This window comes from Babylonia areolata, chromosome 23 (assembly GCF_041734735.1).
Source record: "Babylonia areolata isolate BAREFJ2019XMU chromosome 23, ASM4173473v1, whole genome shotgun sequence".
NCBI lineage: Eukaryota > Metazoa > Mollusca > Gastropoda > Neogastropoda > Buccinidae > Babylonia > Babylonia areolata.
The window spans coordinates 10,742,519-10,768,527 of NC_134898.1; the positions used below are offsets into that span (position 1 = coordinate 10,742,519).

Here is a 26,009-nt window from a genome sequence, read left to right on the forward strand (position 1 = left end):
TCGGCGTTGGAACGGTTCCCAAAAGGTCAACTAGCCCCCAAGAGTGTAGTTCTAAAAGCCAGTGCAACCTTGCCTCCTAGTTTGAGAGTCATAGTCCTTCACAAAACACTAAGCTGTAAATGACTTTCCCATTGCAATGAAGAAACCATGGATCATGCGGCTTTCACTTTGCTGAAGCACAACAAAACACAAAGCTTAACTCTTTCTATACGGACGGAGAAAGAGACGACTTTAACAGCATTTCACCCCAATTACCAACATCAAAATATTGCAAGCGGAAGGCTCTTATACTGAAGACGTGAATGTTGACAAAGAATACCACAATTCTGACGACGGAAGCTAAAGGTTGGGTCATTCAGACATCCACTGGACATCCGAGGGGTCTGTGTGGAGGAGAAGAGAGGACTGGCCGTACTGAGTGAGTTAATATAGTACAGCAAAACACATTACAGTGCAGCACAACAATGCACAGTACAGTGTTGTACAGCAGAGCACAGGACAAAAAGGTTGTCCCTGGCAAAATTCTGTTGGAAAAATCCACTTGGACAGTGAAACTTCTTCTTCTTCTGCGTTCACTCGTATGCACACGAGTGGGCTTTTACGTGTATGACCGTTTTTACCCCGCCATTTAGGCAGCCATACTCCGTTTTCGGGGGTGTGCATGCTGGGTATGTTCTTGTTTCCATAACCCACCGAACGCTGACATGGATTACAGGATCTTTAACGTGCGTATTTGATCTTCTGCTTGCATATACACACGAAAGGGGTTCAGGCACTAGCAGGTCTGCACATATGTTGACCTGGGAGATCATAAAATTCTCCACCCTTTACCCACCAGGCGCCGTCACCATGATTCAAACCCGGTACCCCCAGATTGACAGTCCAACGCTTTAACCACTTGGCTATTGCGCCCGTCTGACAGTGAAACAAAATGGATACACTTGCAGAGAAAGGAAAACGGAACAAAAGAATAGAGTGGCACTGTGTTGTGGTGACACGTTAAATACAGCTGAGTATAACAGCAACAAAAATTAACAGTACATTTTTATAGTGCTTTCAAACCACTAAAAGTGTTTTAGAATAACACATCAGTCAGACACACGCATGCACGCATGCACACACACACGCACTCACGCATGCACGCATGCACGCACGCACGCACAACTATGAAAGAAATAGATGTGGATCAATAGCATGCTGAAATGGAATGGGGTGCCTTAATTGTGTAGCACGACTGTTTGAAAAGAAATGTATTTAGATTTGTTTCAAAGGATATGGGTGAGGACTGAAAAAGCAGGGAACTCCAGGTCTGTACAGCTGGAAAACTGAAATTTCTCCCACTGTGTTCCTCTCTGTTCAGTTTGGGAGGAAGGTGGCAGAATGGTTAAGACACTTATCAGCCAATACAGTGTCCGTGAGGGTCTGGGATCGAATCTCGGTTCAACCCTTTCTCCCGAGTTTGACTGGAAAATCAAACTGAGCATTTGGTCTTTTTGGATGATACGATAAAACTAGGTCCTGCATGCAGCATGCACTTGGCACACTGAAAAAGATCCCATGGCAACATAAGTGTTGTCCTCTGGCAAAATTCTGTTGAAGAAATCCTCTCTGAAAGGTTAACAAATATGAACGCATGCGTTCGAGGCCTGAATAAGCGCCTTGGGTTATGCTGCTGGTTAATGGCATCTGTCTAGCAGGTGTGGTGTAGAGTGTATGTATTTGCCTGAATGCACTGGTACCTCCTTGGAAAAAAACAACAACAACAGAAAATGAAGAATTAAGGATGACAAGAGAATGTTCCTGTGCAGCCACGAAAGTAACGGTGGACATGGAGACGCACAATACGCCGAAGGGCATGGTCAGTTTCCTTGACTCCGCCTTCGACAAAGTCTACAGCCAACATGTCCGCCAGCTGAAGGACGACAGCTTGGCGAGAAGTAAGCGTCAGTTTTGCTGTGTGCTGTTTTGTAGTCCTTTTGCTCTTACGTGTGTTTTCTTTTGCTTAGTTTTGGGTGGGATGTCTGGTCTTCTGCCTCATCTTCTCCCCTGTCTTCTCTTCTCTTCTCTTCTACCTTTCTCCTCTGAGCATGGATAAAAAGGAAGGGTTACATTTGGGTGGTCAGTCTCGACATTGTAATTATATGATGTGTTCGTATTGATGTGATGGGTTTTGATGTTGAGGCATAAATAGTTATTTCAGGATTTATATGCACTTTAGTATAATTATGTTTGTATTGATATGATGTGTGTCGATGTTACATACGTAAATATTTATTATATGATTTAGTTGTACTTTGTTTTCTGTGTACTGTCCCAAACCTTGGAGACGAATGACTGATAAAAAGGCACATTACCGCCCCTGTCACATGTACTTTAAGCTAATGAAGGAAGGAAGGAATTTTGTTTAATGTCCCATCATACATATCGGTGATTGAAGACATTTTGTAAAAGTATTTATGAATACATCTGAGTATTGTCGGTTAGAAGGGGTGGGAGATGTGGATGAATGGAGGGTTGGGGGAAACTTGGCAAATGAGGGTAAAAATGTGGGTGAAATTTGAAAGAAAAACAAAACAAACAAACAACAACAAAAAAAACACCTCTAAATATAGTTACAGGAAATTACTTAAAGGACTTCGTAAAAGAGAAGTCGTTAAACTGACAAGCGAAACAACTGATAATGAATGCAAAAAGTCAAAAACATCAACGTTCTCAGTCACTTGTGAAGACACACTTTCGTGTACAAAAGGCTTCATCAAGCTACAGTGAAAAATTATATGCTCAATTGTCAGGTTATTAAAGCATATACACTTGACATTAGAACAATACTTGGTCCGTAATGAATTTGATAATAGTCTGAGAGCTAAGCTAATGACAAAGTGCCAAAGTGTCGCAAATCTCTTATTAGTTTGTGTTGTCTCGGTTCTGTTTTTTCTTTTCTGTTCCATTTTATCTGTTTTGCGCCATTTTGTTCTGATTAGTACCTACTATGTCACTAGACCTTTACAGCTGATGACCATAAACATTTCAGTGTTCAGTGTTCAGTACCTTCTCTTGTGTTCTCTTCTGCTTTGTCTTCTCTTGTCTTCTCTTCTCTGCTATCCTCTTCTGTCTTGTCTTCTACCTTCTCTGTCCTCTTCTGTCTTGTCTTCTACCTTCTCTGTCCTCTTCTGTCTTGTCTTCTACCTTCTCTGTCCTCTTCTGTCTTGTCTTCTACCTTCTCTGTCCTCTTCTGTCTTGTCTTCTACCTTCTCAGTCCTCTTCTGCCTTGTCTTCTCTTGTCTTCTACCTTCTCTGTCCTCTTCTGTCTTGTCTTCTCTTGTCTTCTACATTCTCTGTCCTCTTCTGTCTTGTCTTCTCTTGTCTTCTACCTTTTCTGTCCTCTTCTGTCTTGTCTTCTCTTGTCTTCTACCTTCTCTGTCCTCTTCTGTCTTCTCTTCTACCTTCTCTGTCCTCTTCTATCTTGTGTTCTACCTTCTCTGTCCTCTTCTGTCTTGTCTTCTACCTTCTCTGTCCTCTTCTGTCTTGTCTTCTGCCTACCCTGTCCTCTTCTGTCTTGTCTTCTACCTTCTCTGTCCTCTTCTGTCTTCTCTTCTACCTTCTCTGTCCTCTTCTGTCTTGTCTTCTACCTTCTCTGTTCTCTTCTGTCTTGTCTTCTGCCTTCTCTTCTGTTCTCTTCTGTCTTGTCTTCTACCTTCTCTGTCCTCTTCTGCCTTGTCTTCTACCTTCTCTGTCCTCTTCTGTCTTGTCTTCTACCTTCTCTGTCCTCTTCTGTCTTGTCTTCTCTTGTCTTCTGCCTTCTCTGTCCTCTTCTGTCTTGTCTTCTACCTTCTCTGTCCTCTTCTGTCTTGTCTTCTACCTTCTCTGTCCTCTTCTGTCTTGTCTTCTCTTGTCTTCTACCTTCTCTGTCCTCTTCTGTCTTGTCTTCTACCTTCTCTGTCCTCTTCTGTCTTGTCTTCTACCTTCTCTGTCCTCTTCTGTCTTGTCTTCTACCTTCTCTGTCCTCTTCTGTCTTGTCTTCTACCTTCTCTGTCCTCTTCTGTCTTGTCTTCTCTTGTCTTCTACCTTCTCTGTCCTCTTCTGTCTTGTCTTCTACCTTCTCTGTCCTCTTCTGTCTTGTCTTCTCTTGTCTTCTACCTTCTCTGTCCTCTTTTGTCTTGTCTTCTACCTTCTCTGTCCTCTTCTGTCTTGTCTTCTCTTGTCTTCTACCTTCTCTGTCCTCTTCTGTCTTGTCTTCTACCTTCTCTGTCCTCTTCTGTCTTGTCTTCTACCTTCTCTGTCCTCTTCTGTCTTGTCTTCTCTTGTCTTCTCTTGTCTGCTGTCTTCTCTTCTGTCCTCTTCTGTCTTGTCTTGTCTTCTACCTTCTCTGTTCTCTTCTGTCTTGTTTTGTCTTCTACCTCCTCTTCTGTCTTGTCTTATCTTCTACCTTCTTTCTGTCCTCTTCTGTCTTCTCTTGTCTTCTGTCTTCTCTTCTACCTTCTCTTCTATCCTCTTCTGTTTTGTCTTCTCTTCCGTCTTCTCTTGTCTTATCTTCTCTCCTGTCCTGTTTTGTCTTCTCTTCCGTCTTCTCTTGTCTTATCTTCTCTCCTGTCCTGTTTTGTCTTCTCTTGTATTGTCTTCTTTTCTCTGGTCTGCTGTCTAGTCTTGCCTTCTTTTCTCTTCTCTTGCCCTCCGTCTTTACTTGCCTTATCTTCTCTTCATTTGTCTTCCATCTTCTCTCGTCTTCTGTCTTTTGTCTTGTCTTGTCTCGTCTTGTCTTCTCTCTTGTCTTGTCTTCTTTTTAGTCTTCTCTCCTTTCCTCTTATTTTGTCTTGTCTTCTTTTCTTCTGTCTTCGTTTGTCTTTTCTTCTCTCTTTTGTTCTCTTGTCTTGCCCTCTTAACTCTTCTCTTGTCTTCTCCTGATTGTCTTCTCCTGATTGTCTTCTCTTCATGGTCACGACTTGACACTTTGTGCAGGGGTGGAACAGAGCATGTTCCGTCGTTCGGACAGTGTGGAAGTGTCCATGGTCGGATCCTTCTGTCGTGTCCGCCTTCCTGGGACAGCCAAGGGCATCCATGTTCTGCAGTTCTTGTCTCCCCTGACGCCTGCCAACAGCTATTTCAGCTGTCAGATCCGTCAGCTGAGTGAGAGAGAGAGAGAGAGAGAGAGAGAGAGACAGTGTGTGTGTGTGTGTGTGTGTGTGTGTGTGTGTGTGTGTGTGTGTTTGTGTGTGTGTGTGTGTGTGTGTGTATGTGTTTGTGAGTGTGTTTGTGTGTGTGAGTGTGTGTGTGTGTGTGTGTGTGTGTGCATGTGTGTGTGCATGCGTGCATGGCTGCATGGGTTTGTGAGTGTGTGCTTGGCTGTTCTATACTGGATATTTCCTCTGCAAGATTAGGGCTTTCAGTTGTGATACAGAACACTTCCTTCTTATTCTTCTCTTCTTTGTTCGTGGGCTGCAACTCCCACATTCACTTGCATGTACACGAGTGGGCTTTTGAGTGTATGACCATTTATACCCTGCCATGTAGGCAGCCATACTCTGTTTTTTGGGGGGTGTATGCTGGGTATGTTCTTGTTTCTGTAACCCACCAAACACTGACATGGATTACAGGATATTCAACGTGCGTATTTGATCTTCTGCTTGCGTCTACACATGAAGGGGGGTTCAGGCACTAGCAGATCTGTACATGTTATGTTGACCTGGGAAATCGGAAAAAAATCTCCACCCATTACCCACCAGGCGCCTTTACTGAGATTCGAACCCGAGACTCTCAGATTGAAAGTCCAACGCTTTAACCACTCGGCTATTGCACCCGTCCTCCTTATGAAGTGCAGCATGATTCTGGTTCATACAGGCTTTGAAAGTATTTCAAGAATTTGTGAAACAATGACATGCCATTTTTTTTTAAGTCCTTAAAAGTCTTACAAATAATGATCCAGGTTTGTAAGAGTTTTCAGTTTTATGGCCTCTATTTTACTGAGAAAATAAATGTATACAGTGTTTCTGTTAGTGATAAAGCACAGCTGAGAAATGCTCCACCTGGAGTTGAACTGAAAGTAAAATAATGATTTATAAAATCTGAATCCCAAAAGAATTTTTGTGACCAAAATGCCGGCACTCAAAGTGTCATGCATTTCATCTGGGTTCCTGCATTTTAAATTTTTGGCCTTTGGTGTTGTAAAGAATTTTTCTTTATTCGAGTTAATAAATTTTGTGATAAAAAATGTGCATGAACCCTGATTAGTTTTTGATGTGTTAGGTTATTAATATCGGCATCTGAATGCAGGTGAAGAGTCAACAATCAGCGTGGGAGTGGCAGGCCGAGACCTCCCCCTCAACAAACACCCCGGGAGAATTCGGCCCTCCGTGGGCTGGCACTCTCGTCACGGCACATTGCTTCGCAATGACCGCAGCGATGGCAATCTTGCTGCTCACCGCTTCAAGAGAGGTGGGGAGTTTTGTGCTGTTATGTCTAATTGCTATTTTTTGGGGGGTGGGGGGTGTTCTTTTTATTTTTTATGTCAATCTGTTGGTGGTTGACTTTTAAAAATAGCTTTTTCGTCATCATTATTATTATTGCTAGTAGCATTAGTATCGGTTGTAGCAGTAGTAGTAATAATAGTAGTATTGTTATCATTATCGTCATTATTGTTAGTATTATTATGATTACTCTGAACCGGATTAATAAAGATGTAATGTATTGTTTATATATTTTTATTATTTCATGATCAGCGCAACATGTCACTAGTACATTTGTTCTGATGAAACAGAACACACAGATAACATCATGGATAGAGTTGTGGCCTCGTGGTTACGCGACCAACTAGGAAGCGAGGTCCACGGGCTCGAGTCCTTCACCTGACGATGATCTTTACTCCGCCACTCTACCAGACCATGAGTGGTCACCTGGGTGCTGGATTGTTGGATGAGACGACACAACACAACACAGAATGTCATCATCCTGAAATTTCTTTCTTTTCTCCCACAGGAGCCATGACAGATGTTGAAACAGAGGCCTTTGCCACGGAGATGTCAGTTGCAGAACACATGAAACGACACACTGCACAAACGCAGTGCAGCGCAAGCACAACACAGCACCACACCACATCACACCACACATCGCAGCTCACAACAGCACGGTACTAGGGAGGGTGTGTAGACCCACTTTTGTCTGATTTTCGTGGAGGTTTCCCGCTTATTTTTAGTGAGAACCACATGCGCGTGCACGTCTCTGTTTCCTTTTTTTTTTTTTTTTTTGCTGTCCCATCATCTGCACCATTTCAGTGGCATTACTCTCATGCCGCTCACTTAGATTCCCCCATACACAGCCACACCTAGGTTCGTCCGTCACAGTTCCAGCGTCGGCAGTCCGCAGGGAACCATCGATGTTAGGTCGCCAGGAGGCCACACACCAGAGGAGACCCTGCACTGCTGCTGAGTCACTTTGGTGGTGTTCAGTGGTGCCTGTTCTGATTTAATGTACTTAGGACACCACCTACTAAGCCCCCCTACTATTGACAATAATGGCTTAGTCGTGGAGCCAGACTGAGTGAGCTTCCCTCCCAGAGTGGAGACCGCCACCACGTCCCTCAAACAACAGATCCCCATGAATCTGCCGACACTGAAGACATTGACAGGACTCACCCCAAGCACAGAAGTGGAGGGGTATCGAAACTGAGGTCACCATGAGAGTAGGACATGAAAGGCCACAGACTTTGAGACTTTTTATCCAGGTCACCAAAAGGCTAAAATTTGATAGTGGAAATCGTTGTTCTGATGAAACGATTTTGAACATTTTCTGTGACTATTTTTGCAAGTTTACAAGATATATTTGGTTTTATAATTACATCCATTATTTGCTTTAGTCTTCCATGTTTACTTTGAGCATTTTTCTTGTCATATCTTTGCCATTACATATTTGAATAGATCCATTTATAAACTCTGCCGAAAAGTTGCCCGAACAAATCAGTGCAGTTGCAGTGGTGGGCTGCCCATGACATCATATGACCTACTTCTCACACTGCGAGCGACAAAAAGTCCACCACGAAAGTGGGCCTGCACACTCTCCCCATCATCCTAAAAATTACTTTCTTTTCTTTCACAGGAGACCTGATATGTGTAGAAGTGTAGATCCTCTCCAAGGAGATGTCAGTCACAACATGACACACCACAGCACAACACACCATACAACACCACACAGCAACACACCACACCACACCACACCACACCACACCACACCACACAACACCACACCACTCCACACCACACCATACAACACCACACAACACCACATCACACCACACCACACCACACCGCACCACACCACACCACACCACACCACACCACAAGACACCACACCACACCACACCACACCACACACACCACACCACACAGCACCACACCACAGCACCACACCACACCACACCACACCGCATCACACCGCACCACACAACACAACACAATACATGAAGCAATACAGCAGAACCGCAACACAACACAGCACAACACACAATGCTATCGTCCTGAACTTTCTGTCTTCTCTTCAACACGAGACCTGATGGGCATGGAAGTGGAAGCCTTCCCCACAGAGATGTCAGCTGCGTGACATGACATGACATGACACAGCAGAGCACAGCACAGTATGAAAAAAAACAAACCCATACAAACGCAATACAATATAAACACAGCCCCATATCACACCAAACAGCACAACACAGCTGAACACAACATGATATGACCACAACACGACACAACATGTGAAACAACTCAAACGCAACACAACACATGAAACAACACAAACGCAAAATAATACAGACACCACACAGCACAACACAACACAACACCACACCACACCACACCACACAACACCACACCACACCACCACACCACACCACACCACAACAGCACACCACACCACACCACACAGCACAACACCACACCACACAACACAACACCACACCACACCGCACAACACAACACCACAACACCACGCCACACAGCACAACACCACACCACACCACACAACACAACACAACAACACCACACCACACCGCACAACACAACACCACACCGCACAACACAACACCACACCACCACACCACACCACACCACACCACACAACACCACACCACACCACACCGCACAACACAACACCACAACACAACACCACAACACCACACCACACCACCACACCACACCACACCACACAACACAGCACCACAACACCACACCACACCACACCACACCACACCACACCACACAACACAACACCACAACACCACACCACACCGCACAACACCACACCACAAAACACAACACCACACCACACCACACAACACAACACCACACCACACCACACAACACCACACCACACCACACCACACAACACAACACAACACCACACCACACCACACCACACCACACCACACAACACCACACAACACAACACAACACAACACAGCACAACACGTTATCATTCCTAAAATCCCTTCTCGTTCTCATTCCCCAGGAGACCTGGTAGGCGTGGAGATGGAGGCCTTTGCCACAGAGATGTCGGTGGCGCTCTTCACCCGGAACTGTCGCCCGGTGGGAACCTGCTACTACACGCAGAGGAACCGGGACGAGTTCCTGCCCTCCATAGGCCTGTGCAGTAATGGCTACGACATCGTCATCGATGTCTGCTGGCAGAACATGAATGGCGGGGCTCATAATTTCAACGTGGTGCGTAGCAGGTGTTGCCCGGGTTGTTGTCTGTTGTTGAATCTGTCCTTGTTGTCATATCATGAAATTATATTTGGTGTCATATACTGTACCATGTCAGACTGATGCAAACCAAGCCTATCAGTTTGCTCTGCTTGGCCAAATTTTTACACGGCTGGCTTGTGAAAAGACTCCTAGCCACGTCTGGTCCGCTCTTGCCAATCACACACCTCTAAAAGGCTACGAGCACTGACTCATTCCTTTGGTCAAGGCTGTCAACACCATCAGATGGGTTTAATGCGCTGCCTTGTCTTGCACCTTTTTTTTTTTTTTGGTTGGCGTTTAAGCATGTTTTGTTCAGAGTGTGTGCATATATGTGTGTATACAAGAGAGTGAGTGGCAGAGAGCGAGAGTGATGTGTGTGTGCGTGTGTGGGTGTGCAAGAGGAGAGGGTGTGTGGCGGGTATGAGAGGGTGTGTGGCGGGTGGGAGAGGGTGTGTTGGCGTGTGTGTTGGCGTGTGGGAGAAGGTGTGTTGGCGTGTGGGAGATGGTGTGCTGGCGTGTGGAGAGAGGGTGTGTTGCGGGTGGGAGAGGGTGTGTTGGCGTGTTGGCGTGCGGGAGAGAGTGTGTGGGTGTGTGGGAGAGGGTGTGTGGTGGGTGGGATAGGGTGTGTGGGAGAGGGTGTGTGGCTGGTGAGAGAGGGTGTGTTGGTGTGTGGGAGAGGGTGTGTGGGAGAGGGTGTGTGGTGGATGGGAGAGGGTGTGTGGTGGGTGGGAGAGGGTGTGTGGGAGAGGGTGTGTGGTGGGTGGGATAGGGCGTGTGGGAGAGGGTGTGTGGTGGGTGGGAGAGGGTGTGTGGTGGGTGGGAGAGGGTGTGTGGGAGAGGGTGTGTGGTGGGTGGGAGAGGGTGTGTGGTGGGTGGGAGAGGGTATTTGGGAGAGGGTGTGTGGTGGGTGGGAGAGGGTGTGTGGTGGGTGGGAGAGGGCGTGTGGGAGAGGGCGTGTGGGAGAGGGTGTGTGGTGGGTGGGAGAGGGTGTGTGGGAGAGGGTGTGTGGTGGGTGGGAGAGGGTGTGTGGTGGGTGGGAGAGGGTGTGTGGTGGATGGGAGAGGGTGTGTTGGCGTGTGGGAGAGGGTGTGTGGCGGGTGGGAGAGGGTGTGTGGGAGAGGGTGTGTGGCGGGTGGGAGAGGGTGTGTGGCGGGTGGGAGAGGGTGTGTGGTGGGTGGGAGAGGGTGTGTGGGAGAGGGTGTGTGGTGGGTGGGAGAGGGTGTGTGGCAGGTGGGAGAGGGTGTGTGGCGGGTGGGAGAGGGTGTGTGGCGGGTGGGAGAGGGTGCGTGGGAGAGGGTGTGTGGTGGGTGGGAGAGGGTGTGTGGTGGATGGGAGAGGGTGTGTGGTGGGTGGGAGAGGGTGTGTGGTGGATGGGAGAGGGTGTGTGGCGGGTGGGAGAGGGTGTGTGGGAGAGGGTGTGTGGTGGGTGGGAGAGGGTGTGTGGTGGATGGGAGAGGGTGTGTGGCGGGTGGGAGAGGGTGTGTGGTGGATGGGAGAGGGTGTGTGGTGGGTGGGAGAGGGTGTGTGGTGGATGGGAGAGGGTGTGTGGCGGGTGGGAGAGGGTGTGTGGGAGAGGGTGTGTGGTGGGTGGGAGAGGGTGTGTGGGAGAGGGTGTGTGGTGGGTGGGAGAGGGTGTGTGGTGGATGGGAGAGGGTGTGTGGCGGGTGGGAGAGGGTGTGTGGGTGTGTGGGAGAGGGTGTGTGGTGGGTGGGAGAGGGTGTGTGGGAGAGGGTGTGTGGTGGGTGGGAGAGGGTGTGTGGCGGGTGGGAGAGGGTGTGAGAGAGAGTGTGTGTGTACGTGTGAAACAGAGAGAGAGTGTGTGTGAGTCATCCCACCACCACCTCCCATCGTCCCCCACTCCAACCCCCTGTGCATTATTCATACACATATACCATGGCTGTGTGTGTGTAGGTGGACCTGGAGGACTGGTGCTTACCCCCGGGTGCCGTGGTGAACAAAGCGAAAAACATTGTCACGGTTCCGGACCACATCGGATCAGCCGCAGCGATTCAAGCCCCGTACAGTCTGAACAAAGGTACAGTTCTCTTGATAGAATCTGCCATGTTATTGGTGATCACTTTTTGCGCCACATCAGTACAGCTGCAGTTTCTGTAAAATCCATACACACACACACACACACACACACACGTCACTGAGATTCGAACCCAGGACCCCCAGATTGAAAGTTCAACGCTTTAACCATTCGGCTATTGCGCCCGTCAAAATCATGTTGCTATTACAATGATAGAGGGCTGTGATGATTGTCATATTAAATCAGGTAGATGCTTAAGTATTGTACTAGATATGCCCTTCTGACAGCCTCTGACCCTACTCTCCTCTCCTCCAACAAAAAATGAAAGCAACAACAACAACAACAACAACAAAATCACCGTGACCTATTATCTCTAGCATTTATGGAATGTAAACTAAATGAAAGACAGAAAAAAAATATCACAATATGTATATAAAAGACTGTTTTACATTTTTTGAAACAGAATGGTCTTTTGCTTTGTCCCTTCCATTTTTCTCATTTTATTTGATAGATGTGATTGATTGATATTACTGTGTCAAGATTCGGACACCAGGGGCAGATTATTTCCCTTGCCTTGTCCATAATTATGGTACCATGGAGTTTTTCCAGAACCACAAACAGTCTGTGTCCGCAGTCATTGACTGCAGGATCTTTAATGTGGGCACTTGATTTTCTGCATGCATATACACATGAAGGCGGTTCAAGCACTAGCAGATCTGCACATTTCTTGACCTGGGAGATTGGAAAAATCACTCTCACCAACGTCAGTCAACCAGGCACTGTGACCAGAATTCTAACCCAGGACTTAGATTGAAAGTCCAGTGTTTTAACCACTCAGCTGTTCATTGAAAGTCTGGTGTTTTAACCACTTAGCTGTTCATTGAAAGTCCAGTGTTTTATCTGCTCAGCAGTTCATGGAAAGTCCAGTGTTTTAACCACTCAGCTGTTCAATGAAAGTCCAGTGTTTTATCTGCTCAGCTGTTCATTGAAAGTCCAGTGTTTTATCCACTCAGCTGTTCATTGAAAGTCCAGTGTTTTATCCACTCAGCATTTCATGGAAAGTCCAGTGTTTTAACCACTCAGCTGTTCAATGAAAGTCCAGTGTTTTAACCACTCAGCTGTTCATGGAAAGTCCAGTGTTTTAACCACTCAGCTGTTCATTGAAAGTCCAGTGTTTTATCCACTCAGTTGTTGTTCAGTTGAGCGAGATATTGGATTTTGATTCTGTTAGGTAAAATTGTGGAGGGGTAGGAGGTAGGTATAGGGGAAAGCAGAAACTACAGATTTCAAAACTATATTATATATATAAAGAAGCAGCAACAATTTATGTGAGAAGCTAAGCATCCATAACACCAGGTTATGACGTCATTGTGCGCTGGACATGAAAAAGTTCCACATTTCTGGTTACAACCACTTGACAACAAAAGTTTCACATTTCAGGTTACAACCACTTGACAACAAAAGTTTCACATTTCAGATTACAACCACTTGACAACAAAAGTTTCACATTTCAGGTTACAACCACTTGACAACAAAAGTTTCACATTTCAGGTTACAACCACTTGACAACAAAAGTTTCACATTTCAGGTTACAACCACTTGACAACAAAAGTTTCACATTTCAGGTTACAACCACTTGACAACAAAAGTTTCACATTTCAGGTTACAACCACTTGACAACAAAAGTTCCACATTTCAGGTTACAACCACTTTGAGATCCGGCTCCTGGAAGACTTCTCAACGGAGCAGCCTCCCCCAGCCATCGTGCTGAGTACTGCCACGCCCCTGGACCCCACCCCCGTCTCTCACTTCAGACTGGACTTTCTGCGCTTTTGGGCCATTAACGAGGGTTTGTGTGTTTGCACATCTCTTCTGTCTGTACTGCTGTGCGCACATGTCAAATGTTCAGTATAAGGACAGGCCCGGTGCTTCTTTTTTTGAGGAAGTGTCTGGGTTTGTTCCAATGCGCCTTTTATTTACCTGTGTGCTAGCTGAATCGGTAGCGTAAGCAGCACTGACTTGAAGTTGTGTACCTTGTGAATGGAGAGAGTTACCACTCTTTGCTATTTGTTTATCGTTTCTGTTTTCTTCTTTGTGTCTGTGTGTGTGTGTGCTTCAGAATTTAAAACTCTTTTTCTGTATTTCAGTGATTTTGAGTAATGATTGTGGTGATGGAGATTGTACTGTGAGGTTCTGTTTAGGTTTGGGACTAATTGATAAGGTTGCTCTCTTGTGATATATTATCATTTCATCAACCAGGTATGAGAGATACACTCACTTTTAGTGTTCTTCAGGAAATTTTAGCACCACACCAAAAGACACATCTGTGAAGTGGATGATCCTTGACTGTGTGGACCCAGTCTTTGCGTTTGAGCCCATAGCACACTCAGCTATTGGTAGGAGCCAGCCATGGGCCGAAAAAATCCTCCTCTCATGGGGCTTGAACCCATGTTCTGTCAGCCATCAGTCTGTGTCACAAACCACTTCACCAGTGCCACTCAGTTTTCAATGATGTGAACTTTATCATAATCTGATTTGAGTATCTTCATGACCGTTGTAATGGTATGAGTGTGGCCTCTGTGATCCGCGTCTAAAGACGCATCGCCGCGGTCCCTGTCGGGAGAAATCATGAGCTCTGCATCAGTTTGACATGGTAAGTATATGTTTCACCAAACATGGAGTATAATACAAACTCCTCCTTTCTCTTTTTTTGATCAAAAGATAAAGCCGTTGTTTTAAAACCAAATTACGACAGGACAAGCAGCAATGAAAAAACAACAACAAAAACAAAAACAAAACAACAACAACAAAAAAAACCCCAAAGAAAAGTTATTCTTTGCTGAAGAAAACCTGCTGGAACCATGTCAATAAACTGAAACTTGGGAATGACCCTGTTGTTATAGACAGTGCTAACTATTGTTCACTCAACATTGATCAGAGTCATGCTCTTTTCTTAAAGAAAAGCTCAAAGTTGACTTCTGAAATGACTTGCACTTGTGGTAATGTGTTTGTCTCATGCATATCATTTTCGAAGGTGAGCAACTGAAACCATTTTTATCTGATTCTTTTACAATTTATTTATTGTTCCAGTTCCATCTGTCTAAACTGCCAACAGTTTAATATAATGATCTACCATTTGCTGAATTGAATTCAAAATCTTATCTAGAAAAAAAAAGAAAAGGAAAGAATAGTTGAGTTTCTGGCTCTGTTTCCCCTGTATCATGTTGTCTGTGTGCCAAGCATGCCTGTGTGACCTGTATGCCTTTGTGGTGTGGGTGCGTGTGCTCCTTTTTCAAGTGTTCTTTCTTCATTCAGCAATGATACTGTGGTGGTGGATGTTGTTGTATTGCTGTTGTTGTTTTGTTAAGGTGATTTTTTGTTGTTGTTTGTTAGTTTTTTGCTGTCGTCCCCTGCACCACATCAGTGGCATTACTCCCATGCAGCTCATTCTGAGTCCCCATAACGCCCCACCTGAGTTCATCTGTTGCAGTCTCCGCTTCTGCAGTCCACAGGGAACTGTCAGTGTTAGATCACCAGCAGGCCACACACCAGAGAAGACCCTGCACTTATGCAGAGTCACTTTGGTGGTGTTCAGTAGTGCCTGTTCTGACTGAACTTACTGCAGGACACATCCTACTAAGCCCCCTACAGATGATGCAGTCACAGCATTGCTGGACAGGACATCAGCTCGCATGCCAGACCATCAGCTGCCAAAGAAACTCTTCTATAGCAAGCTACAACAGGGCAAGCACTCCCATAGAGGCCAGAAAAAGTGTTTCAAGGACACGCTGAAGTCATCCCTGAAGGCCTTAAACATCAACCCAGACACATGGGAGCATACAGCTGTGGACAGGTCCGCATGGCGCCCTGCCATTTTCAAAGCTGCCTTGACATATGAACCCACCATGACAGCTATTGCTGAGCAGCGGAGACAGGCGCAGAAAGTCCGAGCCTTGGTAACCCCATCTGCCGCCACCATCCCCTGCCCACACTGCCAGATAACCTTCAGGGTAAGGATTGGACTAACCAGCCATCTTCACACACACACTGACCCCCAGCAACCCCAGTCCCAGGATGACTAAGATGGTCCTTGTCATGCTGACGGACAAACAGCAATGACTTTGTCGCGGAGCTGGACTGAGTGAGCGTGTGTGTGTGTGTGTGTGTGTGTGTGTTGTGCAGCCAGCAAGACGGTGAGGAGGGGGGACCAGGTGGGGTGGGGGGTGCTGTACCTGGAGGAGGGGGTCCACCACGATGAGGAGCAGCTGGTCATCTGCTACCTGACCGTCAACCGCAAGGTGCTGCTGGTCAGGGTGGTGTTCCAGCCCCCGGGGGGATTATACCCCCTGGTCATTCTGCCCTCCGGAGGTGAGATACTTCTCCTTCTTCTTCTTCTTCATTCGTGGGCTGCAACTCCCATGTTCATTTGTATGTACACGAGTGGGCTTTTACGTGTATGACCGTTTTTACCCCGCCATGTAGGCAGCCATACTGCGTTTTCAAGGGTAGATACAAGATACAAGGAACAAGAGTACTTTATTATCTCCAAAAGAGATTTTATTCTCACATTTGCTGATGAAAAGGCGACGTATTATATATATATATATATATATATATATATATATATATGTCAAACTGCATAGGCATTACTGTGAGTGAGTGCTTGACTGTCCAGTCCTCCTCACAAAAAGTTTCAGTTTTACTTTCAAGGAGGTGTCAAATATACTACACATCATCTGCTATAAAAAAAAAAAAAAGGAAAGAAAGGGAGCAGATGCTTGATTTTCGCATAGACCCAATGCATTGGTTCGGCCATGAGACACTCACCTTCTTCATTCGTGGGCTGCAACTCCCACCCTCAATCATATGTACATGAGTGGGCTTTTACTTGTATGACCGTTTTTACCCCACCATGTAGGCAGCCATACTCCGCTTTTGGGGGTGTGCATGCTGTGTATGTTCTTGTTTCCATAAACCACAGACATGGATTACAGGATCTTTAACGTGCGTATTTGATTTTCTGCTTGCGTATACGCACGAAGGGGGTTCAGGCACTAGCAGGTCTGCACATATGTTGACCTGGGAGATCTAAAAAAATCTCCACCCTTTACCCACCAGGCGCCGTCGCCATGATTCTAACCCGAGACCCTCATATTGAAAGTCCAACGCTTTAACCGCTCGGCTGTTGCGCCCGTCAGACAGTGGAGTGATGGCCTAGAGGTAACACGCCTGCCTAGGAAGCGAGAGAATCTGAGCGCGCTGGTTCGAATCACGGCTCAGCCGCTGATATTTTCTCCCCCTCCACTAGACCTTGAGTGGTGGTCTGGACGCTAGTCATTCGGATGAGACGATAAACCGAGGTCCCATGTGCAGCATGCACTTAGCACACGTAAAAGAACCCACGGCAACAAAAGTGTTGTTCCTGGCAAAAAATTCTGTAGAAAAATCCACTTCGATAGGAAAAACAAATAAAAAACTACATGCAGGAAAAAAAAAAAAATGGGTGGCACTGTAGTGTAGCGACGCGCTTTCCCTGGGGAGAGCAGCCTGAATTTCACACAGAGAAATCTGATGTGATAAAAAGAAATACAAATACAAATACAAATACATTCGTGGGCTGCAACTCCCACGTTCACTCGTATGTACATGAGTGGGCTTTTACTTGTATGACCGTTTTTACCCCACCATGTAGGCAGCCATACTCCGCTTTTGGGGGAGTGCATGCTGTGTATGTTCTTGTTTCCATAAACCACAGACATGGATTACAGGATCTTTAACGTGCGTATTTGATTTTCTGCTTGTGTATACACACGAAGGGGGTTCAGGCACTAGCAGGTCTGCACATATGTTGACCTGGGAGATCTAAAAAAATCTCCACCCTTTACCCACCAGGTACCGTTGCCATGATTCTAAACCGGGACCCTCAGATTGAAAGTCAAACGCTTTAACTGCTTGGCTAATGCGCCCGTCAGACACTGACATAAAATGAAACAAAATGATTAAACAATATACACAAGTTAGTAAACGCAAGAAAATATAATAGAGTGAAACATACGAAGCAGGCAGAATATGGCACACTGCCACATGCAGTGCCACCGAGAAGCGGTACGGACACAGAGCATCCCCCTACTTCCAAACTTCCAAACTGCTTACTCTGCAGGTGAGCGAATAGTGACCGACCAGTCCTGACAGTACAACGGAGGACAGACTTACGACACATGACACAGGTGATGAATATTCAAGGACGTACATGATTCCAGTTATCTATGATACACCACTTGCTGAAGTCATATATATTTATATCTAATTTTATCCATATATCTCAAATTCAATTCAAATTCTAAAACACTTTATTAATCCACATGGAAATTAACGTGTGCAATCACAGGCTCGTTGTAGACACCAACATAAAAATGAATGTTATGTACCATACAATACACTAAAACAAGTCTCTCTCTCTCTCTCTCTCTCTCTCTCTCTCTATATATATATATATATATATATATATATGTGTGTGTGTGTGTGTTTGTGTGTGTGTGTGTTTGTATGTGTGTGTGTGTGTGTGTGTGTGTGTGTGTGTGTGTGTGCCATTCTTGAGAATGAAACTCATTGTAATTTTAGGTTATAAAAAATTATGGCAGTAAGACAAATGCCTCCACCACTCCACACACCACCACTCCACTGTTGGCTCCCTTCTTTCTCTCTCTGATCCCTACCACCCCCACCTCCACTCTTTCCCCACCCCATAGCTAGTCGCCTTCTGTTCACGTAAAGACACACACCCCCTCAAGTGGACTGGAGACTGTCTGAAGAGGAGGTTCACTCACTTGAACGTAACTGGAGACCCTTTCTACAGCTTCTTTGTCTTCATTTCTATAAGATTCCATATCAGAATCATAAAAAACTGCCACCAAGATTACTGTGGCTGATCTACCTTCTCTAGAAGACATATATTGTAAGCGGCTACTCAAAAAAGCAAAATCAATCAGCCAGGACGAATCACATCCAGCTTTTGGGATTTTCGAGATGCTCCTCTCTGGTCAATGGTACAGGAGTATAAGGATGAAAACCAATCGCTTCGCCAATAGCTTTTTCCCCAAAGCAGTCAATGCCCTGTCTCTCGAACAAATCCAGTATGAAAAATGGAATTGCACAATCAACAACCATCTACCTGAAGATCTAGTCATCAACCCCATCCACATGTAATATGTTCAAACGTGTGTGTGTGCGTGTGTCTGTGTCTGTGTGTGAAATGACTGAATGCTTATGTGTCTATATCACCTTGTGGTGAGTAGACAGTAAACCAGTGACAAGTGAGAAAGTGAGTGGTGGTGAGAACAATGGAAGTGAAGGAGAATGTGCATGTGTTGTCATCACAATCATCAACACCACAGTCATTGCCATCATCATCGCCATGTTTTCAGTTTTTAACGAGGCATGCAGAATGATCCATATACCTTTGCGCTACATCTGCTTTAAAGAATAAAGAAATTCAAAATGAAGCAGTTGCTTGACCTACATTTAAGCCCAATGTGCTGGCCAAGCATTACCTGCGTAATTCTTCAATGTGAATATGTGTGTGTGTGTGTGTGTGTGTGTGTAGTTGTGTGTGAGTGTGTGTATGTGTATGTGTGTGTGTGCGTGTACATGAAAACTGAACAATGTCATTGTCTTCATTATTCATCACATAGTACTTGTAACTCTTGACGCTGAAACTTGTTACAGTGAACCAGGTACAAATGGAGTTTGGCGCCACCATCATCACGGAGCATCCGATATCCGAGGAAGACGTCCGCATACTGGTCGAGGACGCCAAGAAGATGATCGCGGAAGAAGACGAAGCCGTGGCGCAAGGCAAAGACCCCCACGACCTTCAGTTTGACGGTGCTCGTCTCTTCCGCCCTCTGCCGAGCGCCGGCAAACCAGACGGTGACTCCGGCTCCCAGAGCAAGGTGAAGGACACACGAGTGAGTCAGACCGTCAAGACCAACAAGATGGCATCTGTGGTGGTGGACCTGATGCAGAACAGGAACGGGAAGACGAACAAATGGAAGGTGAAACCATCCAAGGTTTCCCTGGCTCCGTCCGATGCCCCGTCCGACCAGACAAAGTCCAGGAGCTGTGCTGTTTTGTGACGGTCCCTTCAGGACCAGTCCTGGAATCTGCAGCAGCATGGCGGCCAGACTGACATCTCATCTGATGTTTCAGACAGTTCTGCTTTGTCAATGAAATGTTGTTTGTGTTTGTTTTAACCTCACTGATGCTGCACAGCAAGATGTGATGCCAAAGAGACTTACAAAAACCTGTGGGAACGACTGTATTTGTACAAACATCCAGATTTTTTTCGTTTGTTTTTTTCAGATTGGTATATTGTTTTTATATTGCACAAATGCATCAAATTTCACTGTGATAAATGGTGTATTGCATAGAGTTGGCAATGCATGGGAGAACTAAAAAAAAAAAAAAAGAGAAAAAAAAAAGATGCCATATGACTGTGACTGATCTGCTGATGTGAGAAGATTTGAGATTAACCCCTTGACTGCTGTACCTCGGTGAAGTGAGATTGGTGTGTGTGGTGTGAGTGCAGTTAGTATTTCTGTGCACTTGTCACTGGCGTCATTGATTTTGCTGAACAAATGGAATGCAGCGTGAAGAGTAAGAAGTCCGAGAGAGGAGTGGTGACCAGCACCCCCTGACCTGTAAGCTGTCTCACCTCAGTCAGATGACAGACCTTCACAGCTGAGCATACTCTGCGGCGGCAGTCAAGGGGTTAAAATACAACTGATAGCTGTTTTGGATGTGCAGCTAAAGAGAGCGCCTACACCTAAACCTTGTCTGATTGGCTGATCCACAATGGTGTTTAACTCTACCATTTTGACTTTATCGTCTGCTAACATTGTTCATTTCTTTTGGACGGAACGCGGGTGTTAGACTTTCAACCAACAGTCCAAGAATCACACACACACAGACACACACACACACACACACACACACACACACACACACACACAGAATGAATGAATGAATGAATTCGTTGAAGAATGGACAGAGAAAACAGAACTGAACGATTCCAGAAATGAGCACACAAGTCTCCTTATTAATAACATCCTGCTCTGCTCTTAAGAGTTTGTCCCAGCCATAATTGTGCTGAAAAGGAAATCATGTATGACATGCAAGCGCCTGTGCCAGTCTGGAACAGTTACCACTCACATGGCTTGTCAGCATGAAGTCTGACTCCACTCCCACTATCCTGAATTCAGATCAGTCATGTTCTTAAAGAGAACATTATAATGTATTTATTTTGTATATATATATATATATGTGTGTGTGTGTGTGTGTGTTTCTTTCAGCTTGTTTGTATTGTATTGTATTTCCCTTTTTGTCACAACAGATTTCTCTGTGTGAAATTCGGGCTGCTCTCACCAGGGAGAGCGCGTCGCTACATTACAGCGCCACCCTTTTTTTTTTAATAAATTTTTTCCTGCGTGCAGTTTTATTATTTGTTTTTCCTGTGAAAGTGGATTTTTCTACAGAATTTTGCCAGGAACAACCCTTTTGTTGCCGTGGGTTCTTTTACGTGCGCTAAGTGCATGCTGCACACGGGACCTCGGTTTATTGTCTCCTCCGAATGACTAATAATGACTTATATTTGGATAAGTTTGTATTCTTCTTCTTCTTCTTCTTCTGCGTTCGTGGGCTGCAACTCCCACGTTCACTCGTATGTACACGAGTGGGCTTTAACGTGTATGACCGTTTTTACCCCGCCATGTAGGCAGCCATACTCAGCTTTCGGGGGCGTGCATGCTGGGTATGTTCTTTTTTCCATAACCCACCGAACGCTGACATGGATTACAGTATCTTTAACGTGCGTATTTGATCTTCTGCTTGCATATACACACGAAGGGGGTTCAGGCACTAGCAGGTCTGCACATATGTTGACCTGGGAGATCGTAAAAATCTCCACCCTTTACCCACCAGGCGCCGTTACCGAGATTCGAGCCCGGGACCCTCAGATTGAAAGTCCAACGCTTTAACCACTCGGCTATTGCGCCCGTCAGTTTGTATTCAAAATGATGGCCTTTCCTCTTGCGATGCCAGGGGGTCTTTCAGTATGAACAGCGTCCCCACCTTCTGGAAAGGATGTTGTAGAAAAGTTCCTCATGTGTGTTGTTCTCTCTCTCTGTGTGTTTCTGACTTCTTTCTTCCTTCACTATTGTCTGCAGTTTCTGGCTTCCAGGTCCCTGCCCTTTTCTTTTCACAAGAAAGCCTTGACACCTTTCTCTGTCCCTCTCCCTCTCTCTCTCTCTCTCTCTCTCTCCCTCTCTCTCTCTCTCTCTCTCTCTCTCTCTCTCTCTCTCTCTCTCTCTCTCTCTCTCTTTTCCCAGTCTGTGATCCACTGTCTGTGCTGTTTTGCTCTGGTGATTAGGCAGTGATGTTGTGAACACTGGGATGCACACTAGTTGTCCATTCTGCAGTGTTATTTGCTTATATGGCCTTTTTTTTAACGTTTTGTACATTTGCGCGCGCGCGTGCGTGTGTGTGTGTGTGTGTGTGTGTGTGTGTGTGTGTGTTGCTTTGAAGCATTTCTGATCTTTTTTTCTTCTTTTTCTTTTTTTTTTTTTGATTTTTTTTTTTTACAGTTTTTGATAATCTTGGTATAATGAATTAAGCAGACAGGCTGACGTGTTTTGTGTTTGCATATGTTTATACATATAAATTAGTGCCAGTACATACATCCATACATGAATATGATATTTTATTCTTGTATGAATGTATGCACATGTTCATGTACACTCACACTAAGTGCATTTATTTACTTTGTTTTTCCATCTTTTTTTTTTCTCTCAAAAACAGGGTTCCTTGAATTACTTTCACTTACCATGTTTACTGAAAAAAAATGTTTTGTTGCTCATTAATCTCAGTAGGCTTATACAGCTACTGGTGTGTTTTTGGTTGTTGTTTTTTTATTTTGTATGTGTGTGTTCAATTTCATTTTCACATCATTTTATCAGTGAATTTCGATTTTATTTTCACCATACACAAAGCTGCTGGGTGTTTGCTGACCACTGTATAAACTGCACAGTATAACACAGGTTAAAATCAAGATCTTTGGCTTGCCGCGAAGGTCTTTGGTTAGCCATGAATCATTGAATGTTATTCTTCTCTCTTTTGTCTTTCATAACTGACATTTTCATTCATTTCTTTAGCAGTTGAATTGGCATTGTCAGAAACTGTTTTTGAAACCTAGTGTCTTGGATTTGAAACTGAAAGGCTGGGAAAGGGGGCTGGGTGGGGGTGGGGGATGGGGTGGAGGTACTTCTCCGTAGGAAGCTGTAAACTTTATTTATTTACTTTTTTTTAAATTTACTTTCTCCCTTGTACTGATTCCCCTGTGTGATGTTGAAAGGACCACCGTCTAATTCAGCATAAAGGGGCGATGGTGTCATACCCACTGTGTCTAGGTCTTTGCATAGGAGGTCGGGCCCAGCCCTCTCCCTCCTACCCATTCTGAGACAGTGTGAGGGAAATTGGAGTGAAGAGCCTTTCACAAAGATACAGCACCATAGAGCCTCAAAGCCTGAACACTGGAAGTGGAACAGACATCCAGCACCATAGAGCCTCAAACCCTGAACACTGGAAGTGGAACAGACATCCAGCACCATAGAGCCTCAAACCCTGAACACTGGAAGTGGAACAGACATCCAGCACCATAGAGCCTCAAACACTGAACACTGAACACTGGAAGTGGAACAGACGTCCAGCACCATAGAGCCTCAAACCCTGAACACTGGAAGTGGAACAGACGTCCAGCACCATAGAGCCTCAAACACTGAACACTGGAAGTGGAACAGACGTCCAGCACCATAGAGCCTCAAACCCTGAACACTGAACACTGGAAGTGGAACAGACGTCCAGCACCATAGAGCCTCAAACACTGAACACTGGAAGTGGAACAGACGTCCAGCACCATAGAGCCTCAAAGCCCTGAACACTGAACACTGGAAGTGGAACAGACATCCAGCACCATAGAGCCTCAAACCCTGAACACTGAACACTGGAAGTGGAACAGACGTCCAGCACCATAGAGCCTCAAACCCTGAACACTGGAAGTGGAACAGACATCCAGCACCATAGAGCCTCAAACCCTGAACACTGAACACTGGAAGTGGAACAGACATCCAGCACCATAGAGCCTCAAACCCTGAACACTGAACACTGGAAGTGGAACAGACATCCAGCACCATAGAGCCTCAAACCCTGAAAACTGAACACTGGAAGTGGAACAGACATCCAGCACCATAGAGCCTCAAACCCTGAACACTGAACACTGGAAGTGGAACAGACGTCCAACACCATAGAGCCTCAAACCCTGAACACTGAACACTGGAAGTGGAACAGACGTCCAGCACCATAGAACCTCAAACCCTGAACACTGGAAGTGGAACAGACATCCAGCACCATAGAACCTCAAACCCTGAACACTGGAAGTGGAACAGACATCCAGCACCATAGAGCCTCAAACCCTGAACACTGAACACTGGAAGTGGAACAGACATCCAGCACCATAGAGCCTCAAACCCTGAACACTGAACACTGGAAGTGGAACAGACATCCAGCACCATAGAGCCTCAAACCCTGAACACTGGAAGTGGAACAGACGTCCAGCACCATAGAGCCTCAAACCCTGAACACTGGAAGTGGAACAGACTTCCAGCACCATAGAGCCTCAAACAATGAACACTGAACACTGGAAGTGGAACAGACGTCCAGCACCATAGAGCCTCAAACCCTGAACACTGGAAGTGGAACAGACGTCCAGCACCATAGAACCTCAAACAATGAACACTGAACACTGGAAGTGGAACAGACATCCAGCACCATAGAGCCTCAAACAATGAACACTGAACACTGGAAGTGGAACAGACATCCAGCACCATAGAGCCTCAAACCCTGAACACTGGAAGTGGAACAGACATCCAGCACCATAGAGCCTCAAACCCTGAACACTGGAAGTGGAACAGACGTCCAGCACCATAGAGCCTCAAACCCTGAACACTGAACACTGGAAGTGGAACAGACATCCAGCACCATAGAGCCTCAAACACTGAACACTGGAAGTGGAACAGACGTCCAGCACCATAGAGCCTCAAACACTGAACACTGGAAGTGGAACAGACGTCCAGCACCATAGAGCCTCAAACCCTGAACACTGAACACTGGAAGTGGAACAGACATCCAGCACCATAGAGCCTCAAACCCTGAACACTGAACACTGGAAGTGGAACAGACGTCCAGCACCATAGAGCCTCAAACAATGAACACTGAACACTGGAAGTGGAACAGACGTCCAGCACCATAGAACCTCAAACAATGAACACTGAACACTGGAAGTGGAACAGACATCCAGCACCATAGAGCCTCAAACACTGAACACTGAACACTGGAAGTGGAACAGACGTCCAGCACCATAGAGCCTCAAACACTGAACACTGGAAGTGGAACAGACATCCAGCACCATAGAGCCTCAAACACTGAACACTGGAAGTGGAACAGACATCCAGCACCATAGAGCCTCAAACACTGAACACTGGAAGTGGAACAGACATCCAGCACCATAGAGCCTCAAACCCTGAACACTGGAAGTGGAACAGACGTCCAGCACCATAGAGCCTCAAACAATGAACACTGAACACTGGAAGTGGAACAAACATCCAGTGCCAAAACCAACTCTGCCATGGTGCCACTATGTGTACAGTGTGATGTATGTGATGTATGTTCACCCATCTCGGAATCATATGCTTGTATTGTGAACAAACAAACAAACAAACAAACAAAAAAAAAAAAAAAAGGAGGGGGGGGGGGGGGGGGGGGAAGTCTTAAGAAGTATCCGGTTATTGGTGGATTTAAAAAATTTTTTTAAATCAATTTATTTCTATCTTTATGTTTAATAGCAAGCAGAGATCACTATGCCTTTTAAATACGAAAGTCTGTGCTACACATGATCGTTCAGATTTCTGTCCTGCATGTGCTTCTGCATTTCACAGTGTGTCTTAAACAGGCATTTTACTGTAGGTGCACATGGGTGCTGATGGCATAACTGGAAAAAGTTCTGTTGTGATTACTGGTTTTTTTGTTGTTTTTGGGTGTTGTTTTTTTATTGTTTACAATCTCTCCTTCTCCTCCTCCCCCTCCTAAACAACCCTGTGATTGTTGTTGTTTGTTTATTGTTTACAATCTCTCCTCCTCCTCCT

General features: G+C 45.5%; 1 protein-coding gene across 1 annotated transcript in view; it reads left to right on the top strand.

The window, feature by feature from the left end:
- The window catches only part of LOC143298198 (uncharacterized), a 37,956-nt gene extending 17,183 nt beyond the window's left edge, over positions 1-20,773 (top strand). The window contains exons 8-15 of the mRNA XM_076610966.1: positions 1,809-1,937; positions 4,957-5,124; positions 6,268-6,429; positions 9,490-9,701; positions 11,637-11,760; positions 13,457-13,606; positions 15,940-16,125; positions 19,483-20,773. Of these exons, the coding sequence (XP_076467081.1) occupies positions 1,809-1,937; positions 4,957-5,124; positions 6,268-6,429; positions 9,490-9,701; positions 11,637-11,760; positions 13,457-13,606; positions 15,940-16,125; positions 19,483-19,892 (1,541 nt within the window). The 3' untranslated portion in view covers positions 19,893-20,773. The remainder of the gene's footprint in view (positions 1-1,808; positions 1,938-4,956; positions 5,125-6,267; positions 6,430-9,489; positions 9,702-11,636; positions 11,761-13,456; positions 13,607-15,939; positions 16,126-19,482) is intronic.
- Positions 20,774-26,009: the final 5,236 nt, after the last annotated feature.